This window comes from Artemia franciscana, chromosome 11, assembly GCF_032884065.1.
Source record: "Artemia franciscana chromosome 11, ASM3288406v1, whole genome shotgun sequence".
Classification (NCBI taxonomy): Eukaryota; Metazoa; Arthropoda; class Branchiopoda; order Anostraca; family Artemiidae; genus Artemia; species Artemia franciscana.
The window spans coordinates 31,891,341-31,913,980 of record NC_088873.1 but is presented as its reverse complement, the minus strand read 5'-3'; the positions used below and the strand labels follow the sequence as shown (position 1 = coordinate 31,913,980).

Here is a 22,640-nt window from a genome sequence, read left to right as displayed (position 1 = left end):
TCATATGGCACTTGTGGCGAGGTAGGAAGAGCCAAGAGCTCATATGGCATGAGCTCTAGTAAAATTCTAAGAACTAATAGATTAATTTAAAAGGAAAATCAGAGGCTTAATGCCGGTCGGAATTTAAAATAAGAGCTCTGAGACGCGAGATCCTTCTAAATATCCAAATGCAATAAGATCCGATTACCCACTCGTAAGTTAAAAATATTTCGTTTTTCTAATTTTTCCTCTTCCTTCAGCCCCCCCCCCCCGAAATGTCAAATCGGGGGGCTGAAGATGGTCGAATCCCCAGATGGTCGAATCGGGGAAAACGACTTTATTAAATCAATTTCTGCAAGTCCCTGACACGCCTACCAATTTCCATCGTCCTAGCACGCCCAGAAGCACCGGACTTGCCAAAGCACTGGACCCCCCTCCTAACTCCCCCAAAGAGAGTGGATCAAGTCCGGTTACATCAATCATATATCTACGACATTTGCTAACTCTACCCACCAAGTTTCATCCTGACCTCTCCATTCTAAACGTTTTCCATGATTTCCAGTTTCCCCCTTCAACTCCCCCCCAATGTCACCAGATCTGGTCGGGATTTAAAATTAGAACCCTGAGACATGAGTTTTTCTAAATATCAAACTTAAAATACCCCACGAACGGTAACCCGTTCTTAAGTAAAAAATACATCAATTTTTCTAATTTTTCCGAATTAACACCCCCTCCGACTCCCCCAAAGAAAGTGTATTCAGTCCGGTTATAACAATTATATTTCTAGGACTTGTACTTATTCTTCCCACCAAGTTTCGTCCTGAATTCTCCACTCAAAGCGTTTTCCATGATTTCCATCCCCCCCAACTCCAACAATGGCACTGGATACGGTCGGGATTTAAAATAAGAGGTTTGAGTTACGAGTTCCTTCTAAACATGAAATTTCATTAAGATCTGATCACTCCTTCGTAAGTTAAAATACCTCATTTTTTCTAATTTTTCAGAATCATTTAATTTTTCAGTCCGATTATATCAATCACGTATCTAGGACTTGTGCTTATTCTTCCTACCAAGTTTCATCCTGATCTCACCACTCTAAGCATTTTCCAAGATTTCCGGTCCCCCCATTCCCCCAATGACACTGGATCCGGTCGGGATTTAAAATGAAAGATCTGAGTTACGAGGTCTTTCTAAATATGAAATTTCATATTTGACAGTTAAAAATACCTCATATATGAGTATACCTAAATATGAAAGTTAAAAATACCTCGTTTTTTAATTCTTCAGAATTAACCCTCCCCCCAACTCCCCCAAAGAGAGCAAACCCGTTCCCGTTACGTCAATTACGTATCGAGGACTTGTGCTTATTTTCCCCGCCAAGTTTCATCCTGATCCCTCCACTCTAAGCGTTTTCCAAGATTTTAGGTTCCCTCTCCAACTCCCCCCAATGCTGCCGGATCCGGTCAGGATTTAAAATTAGATCTTTGAGACACGATATGCTTCTAAATATCAAATTTCATCAAGATCCGGTCACCTATTTGTAAGTTAAAAATACTTCATTTTTCTAATTAACCGTCCCACCACTCCCCCCCCCCCCAGATGGTCGAATCGGGGAACGACTATTTCTAATTTAATCTGGTCTGGTCCGTGACACGACAGCCAAATTTCATCGTCCTAGCTTATCTGGAAGTGCCTAAACTAGAAAAACCGGGAACGACAGACAGACCGACACAATTTGCGATCGCTATATTTGCGAACACTTACGCTGTAAATATCCAAATGACGACACCATTTCCAATCAGAGATCCAGCTGTCAGAAATATATAAAGAATTCCAAGAAAGTAATGAAGAAACGGGTTAGGCGCATCAAATTGTTTCCAATGGGGATGAACATACTCTAAGTAGTCGGCTGGAGTATTCCATCCTAAGGGCTGTCGTTCATATCTGAAATTACAATAAGCCCAGTGAAAAAACAACAATTTCATTCTTACCAATCTGTTTATCAATAGAATGCAAAGACATTCGCAGCGATGTCTTGGAAAGAAGGAGCTGTCTCACTAGTAAACTATCACAAAGGCTATAAAAGTTTTAGCTTACGAGTTCCTTTTTAAATAAGTCCTTAAGCCTGTTGCAGAAATAGTTTCGTAGACAGCACAGTCTTCTGATTTATATTCATTTTTGTATTACCAAATATTTTTTTTTTTTATAAATTTCTTCACTATCTTAATTAAGAGTTTTACACGTTATCATATATTTTAATTTATTTAATATAATTTTAAGTATTAAAAAATGAAGTGAAGTCACATATTTATGCTCTTTTAGTGCAATGAATCCAGCACAGAAACAAGGAGCTGTAGGAGTCCCTGGCACATGGCCTTTCAAAGACAATTGACTTTTATAATGCTTAGACACACGGAGTAGAGTTAAGAACCGGGACATCGAAAGCTAACATAGTCTAGTTTAAGGGAAAAAATATAGCATTTTTCAAAAACAAAACTGGTAAGTCTCTTTTGAACTATTTGATGAAAGAATTATGGGCAAGAGGGTTTCAGTTATTAATAATTAGATACTAAGGAGCAACGTAAAAGCCAGGACATGAGCATTGATGCTTATGGTAATCAAAAACAAAGGAGAAAATTAAAGATACAAACTTAGAAAAGATCAAAATAATCTAAATAGTAAAAGAGAAAAAAGAGCAAACTTGGCCTTTTCCTATATTAAAACTGCTGAAAAGATGTAGTTCGATAATTTAAAACCCTTTTAGGATTGTACAACTTTAAGGAATGATTTTTAATATAAGGAAGAGGCAACTAACCTGAAATAGTCAAAAGCTGAATCGTTGGACATTTTTTTGGTCGGTCTTGATTGTTAGCAGAAGCTGTTATACGTTGATTATTTTCTGAAATCATAAAACCTAAGATGAGTTTTCCCCTAATGGAACCAGCTAGATTGACAACTAAATGAAACAATTTTAAACGCCTAAATAGAATATGATATTGACTGGCGTTGCTCCGTTAGATAGCACATACCAAAGCTAACGTTTTCCTTCTTAGGATTCAATTCTTCCCCAATGTTTGGAAATGCAATTTATATCTACATCTTTTCATTCGTAAAGAGAGAATGATTTGATATGCACCAATACGAGTTGGTTGTTTCAAAAACTAACCCAATATGAAGTGGAGTTGATTTTATGGCGCAAGACAAACTTGATGTCGAACATATTACCCTTGGTGTTGTCATTTTTATCATCTATCACACAGGTAAAGCATGATAATGATTAGACCGGTGGTTACTATTGGGGAACTGGCAACTTAGGTTCCTTTATATTAAAACACCATCAACATTTATTATGACTGATGGATCAATCAAACAATTGATCGATATTCCATCAGTATAAAAAAGCCTAAGTGGGAACTTCCCTACATCAGTATAAAAGAGCGCAAGTGAGAACTTCCCCACAACCATCAGCCTAATCCTTACAGTTGCTATTTTTTAATCTGAGTAACAAGTCCATATATTTTTTTTCGAAATGAGCTGCCGAATTGGCCCACTAGAACATACCATGAAGTTCCTTGAAATGAACAGGATTAGATTAGGATTAAACTAGACCTACGTTGCCCGGGCAACGGGAAGTGTTGCGGCAACCTTTGTCCGGTTTCGCCGACCAAAGTGTTGCGAGAGCAACACTTTGGTTTTGTTTCTTTGCTATCGATCAGTAATCACATGATCAAAGGCTATTCCTCAGCGTTGAAAAAAACAACAACAAATTAGTATCGAAAGAAGGGATTAAATTGACTTTTTAGGCAGTTGAACTTTATCCTTTTCAATCCTAGACCTCGTGACGGATGAAAACTTGGAACAATACCTTATATAATCTAGTTGGTATTATAAAGCTATCTCATTGTTTTACATTCTCTTCTGTGCTCGTTTCTTCACTATCGATTAAATGATGAAGTTGTCAGCCTATCGAAGTTTTTAAAACGGTATGTCCAAACAAGAACGCAATCAATTATCACATGACCAAAGGCTATTCCTCAGCGTTGAAAAAACAACAACTACAAAATAATATGGAAAGAAGGGACTAAATTGACTTTGCAGCCAGTCGAACTTTATCCTTTCCAATAGTAGACATCGTGACAGATGAAAACTTAGAACAATATCTTATATAATCTAGTCGGTATCATAAAGCTATCCGTAACTTTTCAGGATTAAAATACTATAGCTGGCACTAATTATTACGAAACTACCTCATTGTTTTACGTTATCGTTTGTACCCGTTGCGTAAACACTTAACTCTGACAGATTTAAAAGGATCGAATACAATGTGCACCAAATTTGCACTAATTTCTAGCCCAAAGTGAACAGATTCTTACTTACAAGTCCCTCTCCCGTGATAGACATCAAGTTCACCGGAAGCAAATAAATCGGTACACACACTAGCAAAAGTTGCAAGCCCCTCATCGCTGAAGGTGATTGTAGCCCAACAGCCGACTATTACTTACAAGTCCCCTACATGTCTTACCACTGGAATCAAATTGGCTTAACCATCAAATACACCGGAAATAAATAATAGGTACACAAACTAGTAAAAGTGGCAAACCCCTCAGTGCCGAAGATGATATGAGCTAACAGTCGTTTCTCGTCCATAGTGAACCAATTCTTGCTTATAAGTCCCTCTCCCTTGATAAGCATCAAGTTCACCGGAAACCAATAAATGGGTACACCAACTAGCATAGTTGCAAACCCCTCATCGCTGAGGTTGATTGTACCCTAACAGCAGATTATTACTTACAAGTCCCCTACATGTCTTACCACTGGAAACAAATTGGTTGTACCATCAAATACACTGGAAACAAATAATAGATACACCAACTAGCAAAAGTTGCTAATCCCTCATTGCCGAAGATTATTATTACCTAACAGCCGACTGTCACTTAAAAGTCCTCTATATGTCTCACACTTTGTATCAGCCTAGATTTCGTTTCAGTTTGTATCATATTAACGAAGTTGTTAACCCCTTGAAACTTTCAAACTGGTATAGCTAATGAAGGAATTTTTGTACCAAAAATTGGATGTCGTATACTTTGATCATCTCATCAAGAGCTATTGATTACCGTTAAAAAAAAATTCTATCTGTCTTAGCTCAAAAGTTGATTTTTTTTGCCGTAGGCCAACTTTCTAACGTCACCACTTGGAAAGGAGCAAAGGATAACCTCCAATTTCTTTAGCAATGTGAGAACTTTTAAAGTTTATTGGGTACATCTGATACCATTTCTCTACCGCAATTCCAAGTCCGAAAAACCGAATGATAACCTCAGCTGATCACGAATAGGAATGGGTAGAAACAATAGATGGCAGCACATTCGGGCCCGTGGGAAAAAGCCACATTTTTGCTTCTGTAAATTTTTCTATTTATCAATCAAAGAAGATATATTAGCTGTGGGGCCGGGTAACTGCCGCATATATTTAACACTTATAGATTTTAGTCCATCTTCAATTTGAAAGTGGTGCCTGCCTGCTTGCCTGCTAGAACAGAGTGAACCCAACCCACCGTGAATTAGCATGAGAGGGTTGACTCTAGTTCAGCGTTGTCGAGTGATAGCCATGAGAGGAGAATTTTCAAGTAATTTAACCCGTAGTCAACCTGCGTGTGTTCCCCAGCGAGAACCTCCAACAGGTACGACTCTAGTTTGGCATTTGTGAAGGGACACACATGCACGGAAAGGTGTAGCATAAATGGCAGACAGTAACAACGGCAATCAAAGGGATAAAATTAACCCTTGACTGGGCTGCCCACTTAATTCAACAATCTGTCTTGGCTTTTTTCTACAATTGGCTATGACTTCCACTTTTCCCACAACTATTCCCTCTTTTTTAAATTCAAAAATCAACGGATTTTTTGAATTTAAAAAAGAGGGAATAGTTGTGGGAAAAGTGGAAGTCATGGCCAATTGTAGAAAAAAGCCAAGACGAGAATTTAAAAAAGAGGGAATACTTGTGGGAAAAGTGGAAGTCATGGCCAATTGTAGAAAAAAGCCAAGACTCGAAAGCAGAAACATGTTTGATGAAACGAAAGCTTGGCTGCACAACTTCAGATACTCCTCTCTGACATAGGCTATATAACTCCACTTCACTTCGTACACCATAGGCTCTGGCTCGTGGACAAGCAAAAACCATCCTTTTTGGCCCCAGGCAAGAGTTCTGCGGAGCTTTCCGAAATGTAATGTCATATTCATTAATCCGGCCTGAGGTCCACACTTCCCGTAAAAACCGCACAGGTTAGACCCTTACCAGTTTCCAGGAATAAGCTGAGATCAGCGGCACAGGAAAAAAAAAACACAAAAAAAACGGACAAAACCAAAGTGTTGCTGTCGCAACACAATTAAGATTCCATTACGAATATAGATCTAGGTTTTATAAAGCTTATTTAGGCCGGGGTTGTGTCTACGTGATCTATGTTAAATTATAATTTGACATGTGGTGGAAAATTTAAGAAAAAAAAATCGAATAAGAAGGGAAAAGTCATGCTTTATTTGGTCTGACCGAATAGCAACTGGACGAACAAGGGAAATGCCTGGTTCAAGTCTCAGTGGTGCTTATTGTTAAATATGGCACGAAGGTTAACGATGTTTTCATGTGAGACAAGCCAAAAGCCCATCCAGCTTTAGACGGGTACTAAGAAGGATCCATGGAAAAACACGGGAAGCGTCGGGTCATTTTCCCCAAATTCGTATAGCACTCCTGCGCAAAGGCGAGATCAGCAACTACACTGTGCGGACGTATTGGTTTGTGCGCAGTTTGTTTCGTTTTCTTTTTATCGACAAACCTGATCCAGAGTTCATCCATACTTTTTTGAAGCCATGATCCGTGATCTGCTGTGTTAATAATTCAAAATCGTGTTTAAGTAAGATGTCAAATCATTCTTAATGTGGTATTTCTACAAAGACACCAGGCTAAAACTGACCGACCTTCTAAGCCAAGAAATAGTGCTTCAAGAACGCCTAGCTTCTAACGTTTAGCATTTTAAAAAGGTCGTCTGCTGAACCTCTTGAACATATGTCATATTTTGCTAGTAATTTTGTATTGCTTCTAAGCAAGGTTTGGGTTCTAATCAAGAACTCTTTTATAATTCTTAAAAATGGGAAAATGGTACATACTTAAATACATAGGAGGGAGACTAAGATTTTCTAAACCCGTTCTAGGAGTGCTTCACCCCCCTCCCTCTCAGAAACATTTTGGCCCAAAAATATCTTTAGTTGTGTTTTACCCTTCACAAGAAACATTTTTAGCTAAATTTTAAATTCTAATCCAGTTTGCCATTTACAATTATAAATAATTTCAATAATAGTCGACTGAATAACAAGAAACTAGGAAATTTTTACTAAACTAAAAACTAGACATGCTTCCTACGCTAAGAATTACAGAATGGTTCAGCTATGCATAATCCCAGATTAATATCTTGAACCCCGCACTAGCTTCGAAGATATTTAAACTGAAGTGAATACGAATGTACTTACAAGGCTTATATCCTGATCCGACTAAACTCAAAATCCAGTGGTTAAAGCTTATATATTAATTCGAAATTTGGTTATGTCATCACGGGAACTTGCAGGGTTTATAGTTTATAGCACAATATAGGCTTCATTCTGATTTTACACCGTCTTTTAAACTGGAAAATTGGATCAAAGAAAAAAATTCACTTTATAAGTAGATTACTAGTAGAAATTTTCATAAGCGGATTAGCTTTCCGCAGCTTAGTTTATTAGTTGATGGACTCTCTTTTACAAAAGACAAACATTGTGAAGCCTGAAAAGATTATATATAGGAGATTTCAAGTGATTTGTCACCATTCTTTCTAGGTCATCTTTGAATTTGTTATTTTAGACAGTTTTTTTTTTATCATGCGAAGTTGAATCTTTTTGATTAGTAAACACATTTAAGTAGCAAAAATCTAAAAACTGCGACGCAACTGTTACAAGAGAGAGGAAAACTACTAAAAAGCAAGATGAAAAGACCACGTGGCTTATTCTGGCTTGCATTAATGACCAGTTTCTTTTTCCATGTCGTTACACTTCTGGTGGCCGTTTTTCCAGAGGGTCACGATAGAACAGCAAAAATAAGATGTAAAATTTTTCTATTTTTCCCATTGTGACCTTATCCATGTGTACATCCAAAACCTATTAATCATCGCTATCATTTTCAGTTTGTTTAATTCGTTTTACATCGATTTGTCTTTCGTCATTATGAAACACATATCGCCGAACTTTTGGTGTTTTTTTTTTTAATAAGGGTATGGTAGGCACTGATGATCTTATCCATGTCAAATTCCCAAACCCTATTATCTCGCTATCATTTTCAATTTTGACAAGTTTTGATTCTCACTGTCCAGCTCGATTTTCATTGACTCACTCACATGTTTGGTGTCGCATGTCTTGTAACTGTGTGTGTCTTTCCTTTTCACTTTAATTTTTTGCTCGCTCACAAGCTGAGTGTCGTATGTCTTCTAAATGCGCATGTCTGCTCCTCATTATCATTTTTGACACGCAGCCGCTAATTTTTCTAACCGTGTGTGTCTTGCTCTTCATTTTCATTTCTGACGTGGCGCCGCTTTTCTTATAACCGCGTGCGTCTTTGCTCTTCATTTTCATTTTTGACTCGCTACAATTTAGTAATGGTCTTTGCTTTAGCTGTTCGCAATAGCGTTGTCGCAATTGATAGTCCAGATTATCGATTTTATTGTCTTATCACGTTTGATAGTTCAGATGTTGGTTCCAAAGAATCAATATTTATAGTAGCTGCAACTGCAAATTTTGTTTTTTGGGTCTTCTAACAGACACTGTGTTATATAAATGGTTGATGTGTTTGAAATTCAACAATCTTAACTATGCTATGTACGACATCACATAAGAAAATGATTGTTTCATATAAGAAAAATGCTTGTCATATTAAGAATGAAAAATCCATTCTTAATATGATGTCATAAGAAATGATTATATGATGTACTAGATGTTAGGGTGGCTCTTCGCACCTCCCAAGCCCCCCCCCCCGCGCGTAAGTCGTTACGTGCCATATTAGCTACGCGCCATTGTAGTTGTGTCCCTGTGTCCCACCTGTGAATAGATATATATATATATATATATATATATATATATATATATATATATATATATATATATATATATATATATATATATATATATATGTTTTTAACTACGTTAAACTTGCGAATATACAACATTCTTCACTGTCCCATTGTCTGTGCATATAAATAGATTGTCAGATTTACCGACTCTTGAACATGCAATATATAATTGTCCATGGAAAAAACAATCCGTATTCAGATCTATACCTCACTATTCTAATGATTGCCCTTGAGCTTTGTTGATGGTGATTGTTAATCGAACATTCCCTGTGTCCCCGTCGTCATTTATATATCCCCCTGCCCCCCGGCGTTCCCGTTGTAATTGTGTCCCTTTGTCCCGGTCGTCATTTATATTCCCTGTGTCCCGGTCGTCATTTGTGTCCCAGTGTTTTTTCTTTTAAGTTTTTTAACTTTTTTAAGTTTTGTTCTTTTTAGGTTTTTTCTTTTTTTAGCTTTTTTCGCGCAATATTAGTTACGCGCCATTGTAGTTGTGTCCCTGTGTCCCACCTGTGAATATAGATTGATATATATATATATATATATATATATATATATATATATATATATATATATATATATATATATATATATATATATATATGTTTTTAACTACATAAAACTTGCGAATATACAACATTCTTGGCTGTCCCATTGTCTGTGCATATAAAGAGATTGTCAGGTTTACCGACTCTTGAACATGCAACATATAATTGCCCATGGGAAAAACAATCCGTATTCAGATCTATACCTCATTATTATAATGATTGCCCTTGAGCTTTGTTGATGGTGATTGCTAATCGAACATTCCCTGTGTCCTGGTCGTCATTTATATATCCCCCCTGTGCCTCCCGGCGACCCCGTTGTAGTTGTGTCCCTGTGTCCCGGTCGTCATTTATATTCCCTGTGTCCCGGTCGTTATTTGTGTCCCGGTGTCCCAGTCTGTAATTTCTCTTTGTGTGTCCCGGTCGTCATTTGTGTCCCGGCGTCCCGGTCTGTACTTTCGTCAGTCGACAAACATGACGCCAGTTGACAAACAACTTCATGACGGCATACAGCTCAATCCTTATAATGACGTCAGTCGACTAACATGAAGTCAGTCGACACACAAACATGACGTCAGTCAACAGACAAACAACTTATTTTTATATAGATAGACTAACATAGTACGCGGCGTCATTTACTACTACTGCTACTAATAACTCACTGCAGCACCAAGCCACCTGAGGTCAACAAAGCTACGCACGTTCCTCCTCCAGTTAACCTATTCAAGGCCTCCCTCTTACACCCTCCCAGGAAGTTCTCATTTCCTTTGAATCTTTATTTATGACACCCTCCCACCCAAGACGAGGACGACCTGCTTTCCATGTAGCCCCAGATGGTTGGCCAAAAAGGACAATCTTCAGCATTATGTCATCCTTCATCCGCAGAACGTGGCAAAGCCATCTCAACCTTTCTTTCATTATAGCCCTAGAAAGCGGGATTGAACCATATTTTTCGTACAACCTACTGTTTGAAATACGGTCAGTCAGCCGGGTACCCAGAACTATCCATAGGCAATTTCTCTGGAAAACATCTAGTAAATTTTCGTCCATTTTTCGCAGCATAAATGCTTCAGAGCCATATTTGACCACTGTCATCACTGTTTCTTTCAATATTCTAGTCTTGGTTTGCAGACTTATCTTCCTATTCTTCCATATTTTTTTTTAACTGTGAAAAACACCCTGAGCCTTACCTATTCTACTTTTAACATCTTCACTGCTCCCACCGTCTTCACTGTTCTCCACTTTTTCTAAAACTAAAAACCATAACCATCAACTTCTTTATGTTTAATACTGGTTTCTTATTCCTAAATTAAGAAGATGCTAGATCTAGCAGCAGTTGCAAATGTTCATGACGTTCTGCTACTTATGCTATGTCGTCCGCAAAAAATAATGCCATAACACTTGCACTTGAAAGCTTAATGATTGGGACGCCTCTGCCTATCAAATGTTCTTCAAAATCATAAATATACAATGAAAATAGCCTTGGGGATATAATTTTACATCCCTGCTTAACACCATGTCTACTCGTAATAACCCTAAATAAATCTATGCCAACCCGTATACAGTCTTAACTATATTATACATGGATGCTATAATCTTAACAAATACGCTTGGTAGCCCTAGTCCTAACAACGACTCTATCATTAAGCTTCTATCCACTCTATCAAACGCCCTTTTTAAATCAAGAAATGCAACAAATAGCCTGCCCTGTTTTCTTCCAACTTATTTCCTAATCATCCATAATAAATAAAAATCTTATCTATAAGACGATAGCCTTTTCTGAACCCTGCCTGCGAACCTGATAAAGTTCTATTTTTGTCTATCCAACTATCTATCCTATGACATAATATCTTATCAAAAACCTAACTAAGAACATTACTTAGGCTTATGCCTCTATAGTTCCCATGGTCTAATCTATCCCCCTATCCCCTTAATCATCACTAAATGCGCTACTGAATGACTGCATAGATGTGGCGCTTGAGTTCGATAACTGTGAATCCGCCCTCAGTTTTCCGTCATCTATCAACGTTACGTTTGAATCTCCAGCAGCAATATTTGATGTGCACTAGCAACTCCCCTTTTATATCCACGACCAGGTACTGTGGCTCCTCTATCGCATCAGTTGCGAAATTGTGTATATAACTTCTGTTCTCCATAAAAAATTCATACCACGCAACTTAGCCTCTTTTCCCGCTGATTTCGCTGCCTCAAAGGCAAATTTTATTTCTTTCTCGCAAGCGATTCTCGTTCTGTGTAGTCATACGTAATCCAAATTTTTGTGTGTCTGAAATGTTGACCTGATCTCAGAACAAAAGTGCTCGTAAATTTAATCAAACCGGGGTAGTGGTTTTGATAACATTTATTACAGAAAACGTGTTTCATGTCGCTAAGATGTATCAAGGCATTCGGAACAAACTGGTTAAAACTGGCAACTACATCTTCAAGTAATGTCTGTGCTCCGTCGTCTGACGGATCAAAGGTGTGCAAAATCACATTTGTTCCGTTCGAATCAGCCTCCATATTACTCATTTTAAGTCGCGTCTTCTCCAGTTCTGTTCTCAGAGAACCCACTTCACGCTGCGTATTTGTGTTTTCTGCCTTAACTTCAGAGATCGCTCCTTCCAGCTTAGTTGATAAATTATTCCTGAGACCACACTGACTGATCTAGACAAAATATAAAATCACGAAGAAACTAAAAAAAAACAAGGGCAAAAAACATCCAGTAAAAAAGTTGAAATATTATGCAATAATTTCGGTCAATACCTCCGCTTGACCATCCTCAGTGCAAAATAAAACTTATAATAAAACAAATTAACTGATAAAATTGATAAATAAAACTGATAAGTATAAAAAACTAAAAACACAAACTAAAACAGGATGACTCTTTCTTAGTAATGGTAAAAGGGTAACTGAATAAAAACATAAGTTTAGATGGCATTTTTTCATCTTACGTAAAGCACTCTTAAAGGCTAATCACTTTATAGGTAGATTATTATCAGAGATTCTATTTGATTCCATAACATAATTTTGTGGATGTATGTCAAAACGATCAGAAATAGTAATTTCATCATAAATGGGACTTATGATGAAGTCAATTATTCTTGAACTTTCTATTTATTGAAAGCCTATGCATAGAGATAAGTATTTGCATTTTTCCTCCAACCACTCTCCCTGCATAAAAAATGAGTAGTTATTTCTTTGGTTGACCCAGTAATAAAAATATGCTCGGAACTTCCCATATTCTCCGAATTGAATTATATTAAGGACATTTTATTTTGCAATGGGTACCCCATAAAACTACTTGAAACCATTATAGACAAAAGACGAAAAAAGGCAGAAAAGGATGCATGAACTCCACAGACCGCAACAGATATCGTTCCATTGGTGGATGATACGAAACTTTTCACTGTTCTATCCGACATTCCAAAATTAAGTGACAAACTGAAAAAAATCCTTAAAAAACACAAACTTAATGTTACCTTTAAAAATTCAAATAAAAGACAGAGCTTTTCAACAGTGGGAAAGATAAAACCAGCCCCATTCTCGGTAGTGGTGTTTATAGAATAGAGTCACTACAACTCCCTGTTGTAGTGACAGCTTTTATTTTGGGAGAACCCAACGGCAATTAAGGAGAGGTTATGAGAACATAAATCCTCAATCAACAAGACCACGGGGCTACGCCAAAGGCCTGATATTTTTTATTCCGCCTTATCTCCACGTTTGTGCAACAATCCACATTATTTCATTTTATTTGACAGCACCTCCGTTATTGCCCCCCGTTAAAGGTCTCATGCAAGTTTTCATGGAGGAAGTTGAAATAAAAAAAAAGCACGCACACCGAAAGGTAGCTCTCAATAAAGACACTGGAGAAACTTTGCTGTGTCCCATTTACGATGAGATTATTAATTCTGATCGTTTCACATCCACATCCACATAATTTTGTTGTGCAATCAAATAGAATCTCTGATGATAATCTACCTGGAAAATGGTTAGCCTTTAAGAATGCTTTCTGCAATTTTTCACTGGCTGTTTATGTTTCTCGTTTTCTTCCTTTCTTCTCGATTATATGTTTTATCTAGATTAGCCAGTGTGGTCTCAGGAAGTAGTTATCAACTAAGTTGGAGGGAGCGATTGATGAAGCTAAGGCAGAAAACATAAATACGCAGCGGGAAGTGGATTCTCTGAGAACAGAACTGGAGAAGATGCGACTTAAAATGAGTAATATGGAGGCTGATTCGAAAGGAACAAATGTGGTTTTGCACACCTTTGATCCGCCAAGACGACGAGCACAGACATTACTTGAAGATGTAGTTGCCACTTTTAACCAGTTTGTTCCGAATGCCTTATTCGGAATAATGCCTTATACGGAATAATGCCGTATAATGCCTTATACGGAAAACACGTTTTCCGTATTAAAAGTAATCAAAACCACCACCCCAGCTTGGTTAAATTTACGAGCGGTTTTGTTCTGAGATCAGGTGAACATTTTAGACACGCAAAAATTTGAATTACGCCTGACATTTTCTTTCTGCTTGCGAGAAAGAAAATAAAATTTGCCCTTGAGGCAGCGAAATCAGCGGGAAAAGAGGCTAAGTTGCGTGGTATGAATTTTTTATGGAGAACAGAAGTTATATACACAATTTCACAACTGATGCGATAGAGAAACGCATAGTACCTGGTGGTGAATATGGAAAGGGAGTTGCTAGTGCACATCATATATTGGCTGCTGGATATTCAAACGTAACGTTGATAGATGACGGAAAACTGAGAGCGGATTCGCAGTTATCGAACTCAAGCGCCACATCCATGCAGTCATTCGGCAGCGCATTTAGTGATCCTACTAAATGTAATCAAAGTGCATAAAACTCCCATTTCTGTTGCTGCGTCACAAGTTGAAAGGGACGCTCCAAAGAGAGGCGATTCTGAAATTATTAGCCCGAATGATAGTGCGCGAAATGCAACACAGCCACCCTTTCTTAGAGGTAGAGCCACAATAAATGAAAGGTAGATCACACCTTGTAAGCAATCTTTCCAAGATCAAAGTAATCAGCCGCAAAAATAGGGAGACCAGGGCCATGGTGTTGTGCATGAAAGAATAAATTTAGTGCATTGGAAAATTCAAGGATTGAGTGAAATGAAAATTAATAGTCTATTGGTATCACAGTGCATGTTTGATATTGTAGCAGTATCTGAAACTTGGTTGGAAAATAAAATTCAGTTTGAAAGGTTGCGGCATTTCGGTGTCCATCCTAAAAAAATCTAAGAATGGACGAACTTTTGGCGGAGTAGCAACTTTTGTATCTGATAATTTTTTTTCTAGGCACGAAGTTTAACGACTGAAGAGTGTTTCGTGGAATTTAATATGGTTAAGAGTCGAAGCCGATAGATGGTTTATTATTTTTTATGCAGTTTATATTCCTCCAGAGTCGAGCTCGTACAGTGAGGAGAGTACGTGGCGTATATTAGAGGATGAAAAAGTAAATTTACTATTTAGTTCCCTTCCGATTCGTTTTGTCTTATGGGGGACTTTAATGGTTATGTTGGGGTTACTCCAGAAGTTTCGATGACACCTTATGTCTGTACGGATTAAACCGCTTGGAAGGTTTGGGATGATTTAGTAATCCATCTCCCTCCGAGGGCAAGTAAGGACCGTAGTAGACAGAAAAATAATTGGGGTCGTAAAATTTTGGATTTTGTGGTAAGGGAAATTTTTGTATTTTGAATGGAGGAGTTGGAATAGATGGAAATGTAGGAAACTTTGCTTGTTTCTCAGGGGCTTCTCCAAGCGTGATTGTAAATATTTTTTGTGGATGTTCCTCTTTGGCGTACATGTGCGAATTTCGAGGTGATGGCAACGGTAGGTTCGGATCACTTACATGCTAAGACTACTTTTGAATGGGTTAGTTCTAAGAAAGTAGCGTCTAATAGTAATAGGAAGAAAATACACAGGGAAAAAATGAAGATTTAGAGATTAGAAAGGCACTGGAAGTAACAGGAGAGAAAGATTTTCAGAGTATGATGATGAGTGAAGAAGTTGAGCAAAAATTAGAGAATTATTTGATTTTATTAGGTGATGGAAATAAAGAGGAGTGGTTAGCATTAGTTTATGATGTTGTATTTGAGGTAGGTTCAAAGTTAGATTTCATAGTTAAGAATTAAATCGAAAATGGATATTTTGATGAAGATTTTGAACGGAAACGCCAGGAAGCTTTAGATGCACAGCGGAAAACGAGAGATAGGATGGGTAGTAGGGAAAATACTAAATCTTATGTTGATTATTAATTTATTCGGAATGAGGAATAGAAAATGTTAAGAATTAAGAAAAAAGAACATGAAATTAGGACAAGAGATCAACTGAAGAAAGATTATAGAGAAAGGGATAATAGGACCTTTTGCCGTATAGTTGAGAAATCTATAGGAGGAATAGAGGCTTATGATGGTATACCAGCAGTAGAACTACTTTGAGTGTAGATCTAATATCTGCAGTACGTGATGTAGTAGATAGACCAATGAAAGAATGCGATTATGATTTGGTTGCTCCCATCCAGGTAAGTGAAGTTTATGATGAAGTTAAGTCCCATTTATGATGAAATTATTAATTCTGATCGTTTTCACATACATTCACAAAATTATGTTGTACAATCAAATAGAATCTCTGATAATAATCTACCTGTAAAGTGATTAGTATTGAAGAGTGCTTTACGTAAGATGAAAAAATGCCATTTAGACTTGTGTTTTTATTCAGTTACCCTTTCACCATTACTAATAAATGGTCATTCCTATTTTAGTTTTGTGTTTTGTTTTAAGGTTTGGCTTTTTATATTTTGCACATCAGTTTTATTTTGCACAGAAGACGATCAAGCGGAGGTCTTGACTGAAATATTTCCATAGTTTTTCAACTTTTTCACTCGCTCTTAATTCTCCTCCTTTTTCCTCCTTTCTTCATCATTTTATGTTTTATAATTGATAACCGTGCCGTCCCTCATTTATTCCAGCTATTTCTGATGAAATTGGGTCTATTTTTGCTAACTGACCATTCATTAGGGTAAGCATTGGCATTATTCAAGATTTCGCATCATTTGACATATGGCTATTCACTAGATTCTGGCCTTGTGTAAACATTCCTTGGAATAAAATGATCAAATTTAAAGCTCTGCTTATTATCTCATTTTAAGAATACCAAAAGTTCAATTAATGCAGCAGACAAACACTCCAGTCAATTCGATTTATCCAGTGACGTTTACTTGTTCCACTCGGTTACAGACACTTAAGGCCGTGATTAAGTGAACTTGAAAACATCGAGGTTTAAAATCGAAGTTAGGGTAGCCTTCTCTCTCTCAGTTCTCTTGAGACCGTCAATTGTCTAAAACCCTTAAATGGCACTTATTCATTGGCGATTTAGAATCTGAGCGATTCTTAGAATCTGAAGCGATTCTTTCTGGGAAAAAACTTGTAAAAATTTCAGGTAGCTGAAAATATTCTATGGGACTGTTCGAAAACGGGAAAATGTATCGAAAAATGGTTGCAATCATCTTATAGGTTATTGTCTTCTGCTCATGATAGTACCGATTTTGTTCTAAAAGCAATATCCTTCATAGAGTAAGCTTGTGTAAAAGAGCTAGACATTTTCTAAAAATTTCTAAGCAATTAGAGGAAATAGAGCAAAATCCTAGCAAACATTGTGTACCATCTTCAAGAAGCTACGGCCTGATATTAAAAGCGGTATCTTCCGCCAATGAATACTTGAGTACTTTTTAAATATAAATTTTCAATTTTAACATGGGATTTTCGAGTTCCATCAGTTCACTTAATCACGGCCTTAATATACATTTATAGTAGTTTATAAGAAGTAAAAATTTTCTCACTATTTTGTAACTACTGAAAGGATTCAGTGTCTAATTAAATCAGAATAAAAATCTTTTACCAACAACTGGTTCAAAACTGAGATTAGTCCTTTTTAAAGGAATGGATAGGTCTTAACTATTCAACAACTGACCATATACTATGACTGACAGAATATTTAGCAACTAGTTTCTATACTTTCAAATTAAACAGAATTCGAAAAAAAGTAAGTGGCCAGATTAAGTATTTTTTTTTTAATTAAAAAGTATACTAATTTTCACAAATGCACTAATTCTTACGAAGTGCTATGTTAATTTTTAAACATATTTTTCCAGAGAAAGTGGATTAGTATTAAATTTTTTTAAACACATACAAAAATTAGCATACAGCACTGTTCAAAATATATATTACTTTAGTAAAAATACATATGACACTTCAATTTTCAGGAGAGCGGAAGCTCAACTGTTATTCGTGGTTATTTCTATTCGTTTCAATTTTGACATTACTATTGTTTTTAGTTTATGATAACCATAAACTAAAATTGTTTTTAGTTTATGATAACCATAAAGCCAAGGTTTGAACCTTGGCTTTAGCATTAATACAAAAGAAGAAAAAAACTAAAAAAGGTAAAAACTACAAAAAAACTAAAAAGAAAATATATATATATATATATATATATATATATATATATATATATATATATATATATATTTATATATATATCTATATATATAAAAATAAGTTGTCTGTCTGTGGATGTGGATCTGTCAGGTGACGTCATGTTTCTGTGTCGACTGACGTCATGTTTTCGACTGACGAAATTACAGACCGGGACATCGGGACACAAATGACGACCGGGACACCGGCACATAAGGAATATAAATGACGACCGGGACACAAGGAATGTTCGATTAACAATCACCATCAACAAAGCACCGGGACACAAATGACGACCGGGACACAGGGAGTATAAATGACGACCAGGACATAAGTAAAAAAAAATTAAAACTAAAAAAAGGTAAAAACTACAAAAAAACTAAAAAGAAAAAAAAACTAAAAACTAATAAAAAACTAAAAAAGCTAAAAAGCTAAAAAAAACTAAAAAAGAAAATAAAATGAAAAAGGAAAAAAATGAAGAATAAAGGAGAAAAACAAAACTAAAAGAAAAAAAAACTAAAAAAAGGTAAAAAACTAAAACCTAAAAAAAGACCAATTCAAAAACGAATGTATATACAGACCGGGACACAAATGACGACCGGGACACCGGGACATGACGACCGGGACACAGGGACACAACTACAACAGGGACGCTGGGGGGCTCAGGGGGATATATAAATGACGATGGCGACACAGGGAATCGTCGATTAGCAATCACCATCAACAAAGCTCAAGGGCAATCATTAGAATCATGAGGTATAGATCTAAATACGGATTGTTTTCCCATGGACCATTATATGTTGCATGTTCAAGAGTCGTTTAACCTGACATTCTATTTATATGCACAGACAATGGGACAGCAAAGAATGTTGCATATTCGCAAGTTTTACGTAGTTAAAAACATATATATATATATATATATATATATATATATATATATATATATATATATATATATATATATATATATATATATATATATATATATATATATATACATATATATATATATATATATATATATATATATATATATATATATATATATATATATATATATATATATATATATATATATATATATATATATATATATATATATATATATACATATATATGTATATATATATATATATATATATATATATATATATATATATATATATATATATATATATATATATATATATATATATATATATATATATATATATATATATATATATATATATATATATATATATATATATATATATATATATATATATATATATATATATATATATATATATATATATATATATATATATATATATATATATATATATATATATATATATATATATATATATATAAAGCCCCCCAAGCCCCCCGCGCGCGTAAGTCGTTACGCGCCATATTAGTTACGCGCCATTGTAGTTGTGTCCCTATGTCCCACCTGTGAATATATATATATATATATATATATATATATATATATATATATATATATATATATATATATATATATATATATATATATATATATATATATATATATATATATATATATGTTTTTAACTACGTAAAACTTACAAATATACGACATTCTTTGCTGTCCCATTGTCTGTGCATATAAATAGATTGTCAGGTTTACCGACTCTTGAACATGCAACATATAATTCTCAATAGGCAAAACAATCCCTATTCAGATTTATACCTCAAGATTCTAATGATTGCCCTTGAGCTTTGTTGATGGTGATTGCTAACCGAACATTCCCTATGTCCCCGTCGTCATTTATATATCCCCCTGTGCCCCCCGGCGTCCCCGTTGTAGTTGTGTCCCTGTGTCCCGGTCGTCATTTATATTCTTTTCAGTTTTTTTTTGGTTTTTACTTTTTTTTTAGTTTTTTTTCTTTTTTCTTCCCTGTGTCCCAGTCGTCATTTGTGTCCCGGTTTCCCAGTCTGTAATCGCTCTTTGAGTGTCCCGGTCGTCATTTATATTCCCTGTGTCCCGGTGTCCCGGTCTGTATATACATTAGTTTTTGAATTGGTCTTTTTTTTAGTTTTTAGTTTTTTACCTTTTTTTTAGTTTTTTTTAGTTATACCTCATGATTCTAATGATTGCCCTTTTGCTTTGATGGTGAGTTGATGCTGCTTGCTAATCGAACATTCCCTGTGCCACTGTCGTCATTTAGATATCCCCCTGTTCCCCCGGCGTCCCGGTCGTCATTTGTGTCCCTGTGTCCCGGTCTGTATATACATTCGTTTTTGAATTGGTATATGATGAAATAAATTTTGTGTTTTTTTTCCTTTTTTCTTTTTAGTTTTTTTGGTTTTTACCTTTTTTTTAGTTTTTTTTTCTGTTTTCTTTTTAGTTTTTTTTTGTAGTTTTTACCTTTTTAGTTTTTTTTTTAGTTTTGTTTTTCTCCTTTATTTTTCAGTTTTTTTCCTTTTTTTCTTTTTTAGTTTTTTTTTAAATTTTTTTATTAGTTTTTAGTTTTTTTCTTTTTAGTTTTTTTTTGTAGTTTTTACCTTGTTTTAGTTTTTTTTAGTTTTTTTAGTTTTTTTTATATTTTTTTTTGTAGTTTCTCAAACCTAGAACCTGGAACATAACGCATTACCAACTCAGCTACTCGGGTTTGAATACATTCGTTTTTGAATTGGTTTATGAAATAAATTTTTTGTTTTTAGTTTTTCTTTCTTTTTTTTTATTTTTTTTGCAGTTTTTACCTTTTTTAGTTTTTTTTCTTCTTTTGTATTCAGGGTTGAACCTTTCAGATCTACAACCTGAAACATAACGCTCTACCAATATTAGTTACGCGGCATTGTAGTTGTGTCCCTGCGTCTTTTAGTTTTATTATTGGTTTTTACCCTTTTTTTTAGCTTTTTTAGTTTTTTTCTTTTTTCTTTTTAATCTTTTTTCTTTTTCAGTTTTTAGTTTTTTTAGTTTTTTTTATTAGTTTTTAGTTGATGAAATAATTCAGACGTCATATGCGGACAGACAGACAGACAGACATAACCCACAAACAACTTATTATTATATATATATATATATATATATATATATATATATATATATATATATATATATATATATATATTCACAGGTGGGACATAGGGACACAACTACAATGGCGCGTAACTAATATGGCGCGTAACGACTTACGCGCGCGGGGGGGCTTGGGGGGGGGGGAATTCTTTTGATTCCTCGGCACGCTTTCTTTTCTGACTTTCTCTATCAGCAGCAAGTTTTTTGGCATAGACTCTTTGAGCATCTTCATCGGCTTTTGCCATTGTAAGTTCATCAGTCATTTTAAACTTAAACATTAATAGATTTCTACGTGAACATATACGTCTTAAATATCTTTAATGACGTCACCGTCATAGCAAAAATGACGACAACTAACTTCATGATGCCAGTCGACACAGAAACATGACGTCACCTGATCTACAGACAGACAACTTATTTTTATATATATAGATAGATATAATTCTAAAATTGTCAGGTAATTTTCTATTTTGAAATAAAAACTAAAAATTATTGCTCAGACAACATAAATATTTTTGATATTTACATAATAGCTTTAGTGGTTCTGGACTGAAAACTAAATATGCTAATCAAATTGGGAATTGCAATCTTTTAGGTTGAAAAGGCAGATCCATTGGAATCATGAGAATGCGTGGAATAAGAAAAGCCTCACCCTCAAAAGGCCCTGTCAAGATTGTTGCCTCTATTACGTTATAACAGACATAACACGTAATTTGTGTCCCGGTGTCCCGGTCTGTAGTTTCGTTAGTCGACAAACATGACGTCAGACGACAAACAACTTCATGACGACATACAACTCAATCCTTATAATGACGTCAGTCGACAAACATGACGTCAGTCGACACACAAACATGACGTCAGTCGACAGACAGAAAAACAACTTATTTATATATATATATATATATATATATATATATATATATATATATATATATATATATATATATATATATATATATATATATATATATATACATATATATGTTTTTAACTACGTAAACCTTGCGAATATACAAAATTCTTCGCTGCCCCATTGTCCGTACATATAAATAGATTGTCAAGTTTACCGACTCTTGAACATGCAACATATAATTGTCCATGGGAAAAACAATCCAAGCATGCTAAAGCTCAACAATTTATAATAAACCTCAAAATTTTAAGTATCTGTTATAAGGTTTTCGAATTACTTTAATCTATTGTCAAAATATTTTGAAATATTTATGCAATTCCAAGTTTTTACATTTTTAGTTTCAGTTTTCTTTTTCTTCTTTATTTCTCAGACGTAAATACATATCGCCGAACCTTTGTTTTTTTTAACTAAAATCTGGTAGGCATTGATGACCTTATCCAAGTCAAAATCCCAAACCCAATACTCATCGCTATCATTTTCAGTTTTGATACGTTTTGACTCTCGCTGTCCAGGTTGATCTTCATCTAACAGCGCGGT

The 22,640-nt window shown here is 35.3% G+C and overlaps 1 protein-coding gene across 1 annotated transcript in view; it reads right to left on the bottom strand.

Moving 5' to 3' along the window:
- LOC136033096 (opsin, ultraviolet-sensitive-like) overlaps nucleotides 1-7,609 on the bottom strand; it is a 59,799-nt gene extending 52,190 nt beyond the window's left edge. The window contains exons 1-3 of the mRNA XM_065713707.1: nucleotides 7,497-7,609; nucleotides 2,795-2,878; nucleotides 1,744-1,923 (exon numbers count right to left, since the gene is read on the bottom strand). Coding sequence (XP_065569779.1) covers nucleotides 1,744-1,923; nucleotides 2,795-2,826 — 212 coding nt within the window. The 5' untranslated portion in view covers nucleotides 2,827-2,878; nucleotides 7,497-7,609. The remainder of the gene's footprint in view (nucleotides 1-1,743; nucleotides 1,924-2,794; nucleotides 2,879-7,496) is intronic.
- Nucleotides 7,610-22,640: the final 15,031 nt, after the last annotated feature.